The sequence below is a fragment of the Borostomias antarcticus genome, assembly GCF_949987555.1.
Source record: "Borostomias antarcticus genome assembly, chromosome: 10".
Taxonomy (NCBI): Eukaryota; Metazoa; Chordata; class Actinopteri; order Stomiiformes; family Stomiidae; genus Borostomias; species Borostomias antarcticus.
In genome coordinates this window covers 19,017,053-19,027,398 of record NC_140243.1, presented here as the reverse complement: position 1 = coordinate 19,027,398, position 10,346 = coordinate 19,017,053, and the positions used below count along the sequence as shown (strand labels likewise).

Sequence of the window (10,346 nt, the reverse complement as noted above, 5' to 3'; positions counted from 1 at the left end):
CATTGCAACTATTGTCGCTCAGACCATAACCGGATGGCTTTTTTTTCTCTCTCGCTCTCTCTAAATTGGGAAGTGAAGTCATTCTAACGACGCAGTGAGTTTGGGTCCCTGCTGGTGGAACGAAGTTGTTCGTTTAGTTCCAAGAAAAATGTACTAACGGGTTTCTTCTGATAGATAATAATCTACAATAGACTAATCTAGGCAATTGGAGCAGACTCATCCAGAATTGTACATTCGTTTTCATCACTTTTCATTAAACTTTTGCAGCACTTGTAATATAGGCTTTATGCTTTTTATGTTTCAGAGAAAATATATGTATTTGCCTAGAGCTTAGTCTGTGATGCAGGCATGCTGTCTTATCGTTAAATGGGCCTAAGTAGCCCAGTCTATCGACATTAGACAACATATAGGCCAATTAATTCGTTCTGATAGTAATCGTGAAAGAAATGTTCAGCCTCAAACTAAATGCATAGCCTAGTCTGCTTTGTAATTGGAGTAGCGTCACCATATTAACGCGGTGTGTCGCGTAGTCCTTTTGCAGAGCTCCAAATTTAACTCCGGAAATTGCACCTCCAGTTTAAAATCTCTGAGAGCAAACTTGCACTCCGAAAGAGAATGTCATCACAAAAGTAGCTGTAATATAACATATAGGCCTTAAACGGGCATACAACAAGTCGACATATTGTGCAGGACCTGCTGCATGAATGTTAAATTAATTGATAATTATATAAATTTGCTATATAGGTCTATAGTTTGCATGATAAACAGGCATCTGTATGTAGCCTAAATAATGTTTTTCAGGCTTGCAATAACACTAAAGCAGAACAAATTTGAGATGGCAAATAGCAGCTTATTTTCCTATTCTGACCCAGACATAAAGTGTTCTTTATTGATTGTAAGCTGCTCTGCCTATTAGGATAAACAATATCTGTTCACCACACGGTCAGATATCAGATTTTTGATTGCACAGGCTGTCATATTGGCCTTAATATGCTACCATTGCCATAGCCTACTGGATTTCGTTTCCTTATAATTTTGTGGTATTTGGATTTGTAGTATGGGCAATGTTATCTGTAAATAGGTTCAGTTGTTTTTGATTGTTATCAACAGATCAGCAAAGTTGTGTAACCGGAGCACCGGTGTGTCCTTCTTTGGAGACCGGGGGTCCCAATCACGACTCGTGTCTCCCACACCGTGCACGATGTGGGAGCTCACTTTTCCAGATGTAGGCTAGGCCTATTTTTTTCTCTCTGCCGGAGGAAAATGACATGGCTGTTTGTTTATATAAGGCCCTTGCGCCAGTCTTATCTACTCAGACCACTCACGCCGTGATTTCAGAGTTCTTCAGCAAGTAGTTTTACGGGCTATTGTTCTGTCGAATGGCTTCCAAAGATATGGCCACGGCCTCCCACCTCATTAGAAACCGACTTGCAAGTTCTGATTTCAAAAGCACTACTTCGTCCCATCTAAATGACGGCATATGAGTTTAGGCTATACATGACATGGTCAAACAATTCTTTGAAATATGAGATTATTTGTGGCAGGCTGTGGATATGATTTATATCCAATATTCTCATTTTATTTAAAAGAAATAGTAACCACTATTGGTCTGATGGCTGTAGGCCCTTGAGGCCCAAATATATGTGGGAGTGCGCCAGCGCGGAATAGCGTAAAAAGATTAGTCATAACTGAAATTAGGACTATATGAAAGATTCTTATGAATGGATATATGGTTGCCAAATCTCTTTTCGTGAGTCGTGGTAGACGTCACGCCTCGTTAAACAGCCGTTTTGGCCACAGTGGTCACGAAGCGAGAGGGTGCATTCCTTTGCGTTGTGGAACTGGCACGCCCCTCATAAGATCCGCTGCTTTATAACGGGCCTAGAGCGGCGTAGAAAGACTACCTCTGAACTCCAAGTGGAAGCAACAGTTCTCGAGAAAGATGTACTGGGACAACATTCATAAAACGAGCGATGGAAACATAGACACTAAAGACTCTATAAAGGTAGGAGACTGTGTGAATTGAATGTTGTGAATTTATGCAGCATAAGAAATGGGATATTGTAGTAGACTATAGCCTACTTTTATTGTTATAAAATTAAATGAGAGCATTTGCATATTGTAAGGGCATTAACATTGGAAAAAATTAACAGATGGAGATGTACCAAGCTGGATATTACACAGAAGACTTCCGAACCCAAGAAGTTCCTGCTGGTTTTGACTTTGCATCTTACGGTAAGCCAGATGTTTCAATTGGATTGGAACGTATATGATCTGTTGAATTATAGAGTGAAATCTTTCCAAGCCAGCCAGCTAGTTCTGCTGACACAATACCACTAGTCCAGCAGTATACGGTTTACAAAAAATATTATCTATACCATCATTATCCCTCGGCTACAGCTTTTTTTTCTCATTTAAAAATAAATAAAATCTCCATAATCAACCTTCCAGTCATGTTGACGGTGGCTCAGAACAGTTGAAGGACAAAGGAAATGTTTTGCAAATTTAGTATCTCAACACCCCTGTCAAAAATAATGAGACCTTGACATCTATGTCTCTTCCCCAAATCAGGGGCTGTGTCAGGAAAATTGTGTGTGTGTGTGTGTGTGTGTGTGTGTGTGTGTGTGTGTGTGTGTGTGTGTGTGTGTGTGTGTGTGTGTGTGTTGGAAGATGGGGTTAAAGATACTCCCTGCATTTTGCTCCCTCTCATTTTCCCCCTAATCCTTTCCTCCAGACTTCCTCCTCCAACAGATTTAGAGCCCCTGTCCTCTCCCCTTCATCACTATTCTGTCACACTCCCCTCGCTCGCGTTTCCTACTCCTCTTCCTCTTCCACCCCGTTTCCTCCTCGCCCTTCATTGAACTAAATCTGGGGGTGGGCTGGCTGAGCTCCGTGTGCTGCTGAATCTGCTGTAAACAAAGATCTATTAAGGTCGATTCTCCATTGTTAGATTGTCTGTGATCAACTTTGATTTCCTTGCAACAAAATCATTACAATCCAAATCCATTTCTAAACCTTTCAATTTTCCCCACACATTTTCCATCATGTTTCATTAACGCAACTGCTGTTCTGTCCTTTGGGCTTCGCTTTTCCAGCCGCTGTCCTGGCTACCATTTCCTACTGCCCTAATGCACATTGCCCATCTAACCCATCCTCTCTTGTATCTGTCACCTCCAGACTACGGTGGTGAAGACCTGTCTTTTCTGTTAGACAGTAAAGGACCTGGGCAACAGCAGTACCCTGAGAGCTATGGAGAGCCACAGAAAGCCTCCCGCCTGTACGACGTTAAAGGTAAACTCCCAGAAACATTTCAGCACACTAGCTTGGCTTCATTATCAATAAATGTTATTCAGTCAACATTTGATATAGGTATTACATTATCCCCTTTGTGTTCTTCAGCGAGCTCCAGTGACTCGGTCCTGTTCAACCTGGATTCATACCCAGAGTTCAACTGTTGGGCGTCAAGTGTGTGTGGTAGGTACAAGTCTTCCAGCGTGATCACTTTTCAGTTTTCTAACATGTCAACAATGATTATCAAAATCATCTCATGTCCTGATGTATAGTAGTTTGGAATTACCAGATGTATAACATGCTCAATAAGGTAATATAACTGAGCACTTTCTTATCTAGATGGGGTGACTATGGACCATTCCACCCAGACCTACCACAGTCTGGTGCCCCAGAGCGGACAGTTCAGCCCAGGCATGGAGGATGCCAGCAGCCCCTTCTTGCCTGGTAAAGGAGCCAACCACAGAGGGACCCCCAACCTAGACCACCTGGGTAAGCCCAGACATCGAAATATTTATGCTGAAAAATGATCATTCATGTGACCCACTCAGGCCCATGTGGAGAAATGTGTCAAAGGGGTAACTGGAGGGCAATCTTAAGCTGACAATGTTTCTGTCCATCTACACAGGTGAGGTAGACCAGAGCTATACGCACACCTCCGGTGAGCCGTACGACTCGGGAGCACAGAGAAGGTCGTCCTCGTTCTGGCCTGACTACCCGTCTCCCAGCTACCCAGCCCCCCTGCCTCACCCAGCCCCCTCCTCATGTCCCTCAAACCCCGGACCCCAGTCCACAGAGCAATACTGCCCCCGTGTGGCCAAGCGCAAAAGTATACATTCCCAGAGGCCAGAGGAAGAGGGCCAGATGGTGGGAATGTCAGCTTATCCAGGTGAGACTTGTTTCTGATCACTTATCACAACATTTTGTAGTTTTAAGTGATGCAATGTTCTTCCTTTGGGGAATGTGTTGTGTTTTGGGTATGTGATATTTGTGTAGATATCTGAAGTTTATTAAGACTGAAAGTGTGAATTTTCTGTCTCTGTTCAGGATCAGGGCCTATCCTATTGTGGCAGTTCTTACTGGAGCTTCTCCTCGACTCTGCCTGCCGAACTTTCATCTCCTGGACTGGCGATGGCTGGGAGTTCAAGATGTCTGACCCAACAGAGGTGAGTTTGGCACTGGTTTACACAATAGAATGGGATTTTTTATTTTATTTCGAACCATTTTGTTTTGTCAAAGTGGAAAAACAACTCAAACCAAGATGGGCAGGTTTGGTCCGCTGCCATATCAGGTTTATCTATGCATCATCTTCTGTGGATCTGGCGTCGTTTCTGATCGCTGTGCCTGTTTCAATCAAGGTGGCCAAACGCTGGGGCCAGTGCAAGAACAAGCCCAAGATGAACTACGAGAAGCTGAGCCGTGGGCTGCGCTACTATTACCACAAGAACATCATCCACAAGACCGCGGGGAAGCGCTACGTCTACCGCTTTGTCTGCGACGTGCAGGGCATGCTGGGTAAGACTGCACAGGAGGTCCTAGCCAGCCTGAACATTTTACCCACAGGCACAGAGTCCTCTTGGCAGTGCCCGGTTGGACCTGCAGCATCACCAGAGCAGAGCAATGAAACATGGGCATCGCAGTAGCATGACAATGTTGCAGCACTGCATGCTCTTATTGGTGCTGTTGGTTGTGTGTTATGACCACATCAGTGCCGAGTATCCCTCTCTCCCCATGGCCACTGACTCTAAAACCTCTTATTGAATCAATTATCAATGCGGTGTTGAATGCCTTGACTGGTGTGATACTGGTTGCTGATGTGAAGTTGGACACATGTTTTGGTCTGCTCTTCTCATCCTGTCCCATAATAAACTAGTGGGGGCAGGTAATTTACGTTAAGCACTAAGGATAATAAGAGTCTATCGTTTAATTTTGCTGTATCGGAATCACTGGAATATTCATGTTTCCTCTGTTTGACTTGACCTTTGATATCGAGAATATAGTTTGTAAGTGGATAAAAAAAACAACCCAAAACAAATACATACATATCCTACCTCTTAAATTAGTAGTGTGATGAAGTAAAGAGGGTCAATGTCCACTCTGTTCAATGTAATGATTTTGCCCATTTCTTTCAGTATGATAAAAATGGAGGTGAAATGTGATGATGCTTGTAAATAAACTGTACATAAGTGTAACTTGCATTTTTAAGTTTTTTTCCCCCTCTCATACATGTTATTGTGGGATAAGGTAGGTAGGTAGTATTTTATTGATCTCCGAGGGGGAATTAGTGTTACAATACAAATTTAAATTCAAATTTACAGTAGATATACAATATACACAAATCCAAATATACAAGAAGGGGAACAAAAAATAAATAAGTATAAACCGTAGATTGCCTAGACAATCAATCAATCAATCAAAGCTTTATTTGTGAAAATCAGTGAAAACTTTATCAGTGTTTAACCTTTATTTATGCAAAATTATCTTTTTCGCAAGGGATCACTGCATACAAAGTTCAAACATGTCCAGGTTGTGCAAAATTCAAGTATCAAGATATCAAGAAGATGTCAAGTAAGTAGGTAAGTGTCCTGTCCAAGAGCCTTCTTTAGATTCTAATCGGTAATTTGATGTATGTTGTCTCCTCCCTCAGGTGTAGACTAGGGAGGAATGCAACAGCTTGCATACTAACACTAGATGGAACCAACCGTGCTCAAAAGAACTATCAGGACAACAACAAATGTAGGCTACCTTTTAAAGAAAATGATTTAATGTCAGGCGATAAATAATAATAGTGCTATTTCCACAGGTGGACTTTATAGGTGGATGATTAGTAATCAGACTGATGGATCATATACACCTGGGGGGAGACAGAGAGAGACAAAACAGACAGGGACATAAGGTAACACAGTTCATATATATACATATATGATATAGGCTATAACATTTTAGAAGTATTTTATTTTGAAATGCACATCAGAACGTCCTTTAACTTTATGAATCAAACTATAGTTTTAGTTGACTCTACTGTAACCTAAATGAAGTCCTAAATGAGAGCGACAGCGGCAACCCAGTGATCTGCTGAAAAAAAAACGCTTTACCGGTATAACGCGAGTGGACGCGCAAAAGGAAATAAAGGCTACATCGCTTGACTGATTTCCGGAGTGTCGGCTGGCTTGACCGCAGTGGGAAATTGAATAGGCTATTCAACTAAATATCCAATTGGAATATCCAACTTCACCACGGTGTAGATGACGGTGATGGCGGTGGTGACCCCAGTTGAGTAGCCTATGTTTAGGCTACTGTTCAGGAAACAATGTGTGTTTTGTCAAACTTAAATAAATAGAATCTAATAAAATAAACAAAAGTAGGGAGGGTAATTTAAACCTTTAGAAAACGAATAAATTGCCGAATGTTTGCCATGATTTTCTGATATAGTCCTATACGTGGTTTAACATATGGAGCAGAAATGGGGATTGGAATATGGGGTGTATTTAGGCGCCATTGTAACGCCCTGTCTGAACTAGAAACATCTGGAGCCCATACCTCGGAAGAAGCTAGAAGTTGTGTAACCCTGGATAATTATTGTATTTCATTATTTGGTAGTGTTGTCTATCATTGATTATTTACTACATTTGTATTTTCATTATTTTGTGAGTTTGTATTTTATTATTTTGGATAGAGTTACATCCACACTTATTCCCCTTCGGGATATGTTAGTTCCTACAGTAGAGAGCCCCCTGGGGACTTGAATTGGGGGTACACACCTGTTAGGCGGTAGAGAAGAACGTGTTCTCAGGTCTGAGCGTTTTGGCTATGTTGTAGGACTGCCGTATCTGCCGTATCCATTAATAAAGAACTGGGTGTTTAACCCTAACCCTTTGTAGCCCTGTATAATTCCCTTCAACGCCCCAGGAGACAGCCTACTCCGGCCCACGGGATTGCACATCCACACCTAGCTGCCCAACCTCAGCCTTTGCCGGAGCCTGTCTCTAATCCCGGTCCTTGCCCCTCTCTGTCCCCGGGATTTTCTGATTGTGCCGAGGTGCCCCCCCCTGCCCCTGTGCTGCCTAGAGCTACCCGGGGTGGTCGTGTGGTGAGGACACCCTCCAGGTTCAGGGATTTTGTTACTTAATGGGTGATAACTGTATGGACTGTTCATATGTCCTCCACATTACGGGTTGTTTTTCCCATACATGCTTTTTCAGTATTTTCATGATGGTTGTTTTCTTTATTCATTTTTGCTCATGTTTATGGGGTTTAGGAGGTGATGGTGTTTGTGGTCAATTAGAGTTATGTTATATGTTTGTTTCCTGCGTACTGCACTACCTGGATCATTACCTTGTTTCAGTCTTGTGTATTTATTTATTTTCTCTGTGACTTTGAGTACAACTCTCTAGAACTTATGGTTCCTGAAACGAGGACGTTTCTTTTTGTAGCCGGGGAAGACTGTAACCCTGGATAATTATTGTATTTCATTATTTGGTAGTGTTGTCTATCATTGATTATTTACTACATTTGTATTTTCATTATTTTGTGAGTTTGTATTTTATTATTTTGGATAGAGTTACATCCACACTTATTCCCCTTCGGGATATGTTAGTTCCTACAGTAGAGAGCCCCCTGGGGACTTGAATTGGGGGTACACACCTGTTAGGCGGTAGAGAAGAACGTGTTCTCAGGTCTGAGCGTTTTGGCTATGTTGTAGGACTGCCGTATCTGCCGTATCCATTAATAAAGAACTGGGTGTTTAACCCTAACCCTTTGTAGCCCTGTATAATTCCCTTCAACGCCCCAGGAGACTCGGAGAGTAAGCTACTCGATTTTTAGGGCTACAGTTGCAAGGTCCAACAAAAAGTCAATAAACGCAGCAGATTCTGCGGGTTTTACAAAAGCTGCCGCCAGATAAGTCTTTTATTGAATCAAACTTTAATAGGCTATATGAATATGGCAGCAAAAACCGCCAGACAAGCACTGATTCGAATGCTCGAAAATTTAGGAAAGGATTGCTTCAAGAAGTTCAAAACGCAATTGTGCGACCGTAGAGCGGAGCCCCGTGTTCGACGGGCAGCCGTCGAGAATGCTGATGAAATGGATGTAGCAGACGTTCTTGTGCGAACCTTCACCGAAACAAAGGCTCTCGAAGTGGCGATGGAGGTCCTGAAGGATATCGATTGCAACGAAGACGCACTGGAGCTTGAGAAAATCTTGAAATGTAGGCTAAGTTGAGCATTAGTCCATATAAAGTGCCTTAGACCAAAGTTCTATAAAATGAGTCAAAAAGTCTTTCAAACGTTAAGTCCGTTGGGCATGTTTTACTGCTTGCCTTACACATTAAACATTTGCATTTTGTCTTAAAATTACATTAGGCCAGGCCTAGACTAGTCTATAGTCTACGTAAATAGGCTCTAACGTAGCCTATAGTCCTATATGAAAAACTTAGTTTCACTTCCGATTGAACATGTGACCCAGCCTAGGCTACGCCAATTTATGCTAAACCTTTCGATAAGGCCACAAGCGAAAGGCAAACGTTCATTGTCATAACATGATTAGTAATGTCCAGAACTGTTAATTGATTTAGTCATAACCTTTTTTTATGTGATTTTTTTTCAGCACAATTCACGAATGGCGGAGCGGGCCAGGGGGCAAAGTACATGGTTGGAGGTATTTATGATGGGGATTACCATTGAAAATAACTGACTGTAGACAGTACATCATCTGCATATTAAATACATTTGATTTTCTATTCCCGCACCACCTCTAATATTCAAAAGCATCCTCACTGAATAACCTTTACACACACATGCACACACGCACACGCACACACACACGCACACAGAGGCTACTATAAACTCACTTTAGCCTATTCACTTCAGAAGATACGCAGTGTTGATTTCACAGATGGCAATTCTGTGTTGATTAATGTAAAATTACTTCCCTCTCTCCCATCTACCTCAGACAAACACTTTGTGGACTTCCACCGGAGGGCCCTTATAGACAGAGTACGCACCTTGGCACCCATCTTGGATGAACTCGTGGAAAAAAACGTTATTAGTGACGAGGTCTACTGTGATGTGAGGGCTAAGCCAACACCCCAGGAGAAGATGAGGGCGCTCTTCGATACAGCCTTAACTGCATGTGGCCTTAAAGGCAAAGATATTTTCTATGAGATCCTTTTGAAAAAGGAGCATTACCTTATTAAAGACCTAAAGGGAGAATAAGGGGAAGTTGATAATCAACTTATGATATGGATCTTTGCTTATGTCTTTTTAATTGAATGAATGCTAGGCTATATTTGATTAAATCAAGGAATAAAGCATATAGCCTATATATATATATATATATTCAAGTAGGAAGGAGTCACCGCGACACAAGGCTGGTAATTCCGTACTTTTATTAATTAAAAGAAACGAACAACGCGTTTCGCCTATGGCTTCATCAGGTTCGTGCTGAGAGAAGAACACAGGTGCTGTTTTTCTTTCTCTGCAGATATTCCTTTGTTAGAAGAGAGACAGGGACACTTCTTCCCTGCTCACCACCCACCCTCCAGACATAGGTTATTGGCAGAGGTTATTGGTACAGACTATGCTGTCACTCCAGTCACTTTTTGGTCCTTATGATGATGATGTCCGGTATAGGAAATCAAGGAAAATTACTGTGATTGTGAATAAGGGTGGCTGTTTCTAGTATACTGTATGAATGTTAATCACTTATGGCGTGATTAACATGGTGATGTATTATGAATATTGTGTGTAGTATTACTTGTTTGTTAATTAATTGGCTGATTGCTGTGGCCATCCAGATGGTGTTCGGCTGATTGGACCGACCACACCCAGATCATCTTTTTTTAAAAGCACCTGTGTTCTTCTCTCAGCACGAACCTGATGAAGCCATAGGCGAAACGCGTTGTTCGTTTCTTTTAATTAATAAAAGTACGGAATTACCAGCCTTGTGTCGCGGTGACTCCTTCCTACTTGAATTATCGGATTATCCTGATTTCACCTGCACCAAGGACTGAGCGAGCTGTGCACGGGGCACCCACGTCTAATATATATATATATATT

The 10,346-nt window shown here is 42.0% G+C and overlaps 2 protein-coding genes across 2 annotated transcripts; both read left to right on the top strand.

Annotated features, from left to right (window-relative positions):
- Window positions 1–1,955: 1,955 nt before the first annotated feature.
- Window positions 1,956–5,941, top strand: etsrp (ETS1-related protein; the record flags this gene model as incomplete). Its single annotated transcript, XM_084444567.1, has 9 exons — window positions 1,956–2,005; window positions 2,154–2,235; window positions 3,178–3,291; window positions 3,400–3,474; window positions 3,631–3,780; window positions 3,917–4,177; window positions 4,336–4,454; window positions 4,647–4,877; window positions 5,936–5,941. Exons 2-9 carry the CDS (start codon window positions 2,154–2,156, stop codon window positions 5,939–5,941), a joined length of 1,038 nt encoding a protein of 345 aa, XP_084300693.1. The 5' UTR covers window positions 1,956–2,005.
- Window positions 5,942–8,241: 2,300 nt separating this feature from the next.
- Window positions 8,242–9,594, top strand: pycard (PYD and CARD domain containing). Its single transcript, XM_084445017.1, has 3 exons — window positions 8,242–8,497; window positions 8,896–8,946; window positions 9,241–9,594. The coding sequence occupies exons 1-3, from the start codon at window positions 8,266–8,268 to the stop codon at window positions 9,501–9,503; spliced, it is 546 nt and encodes a 181-aa protein (XP_084301143.1). The 5' UTR covers window positions 8,242–8,265; the 3' UTR covers window positions 9,504–9,594.
- Window positions 9,595–10,346: the final 752 nt, after the last annotated feature.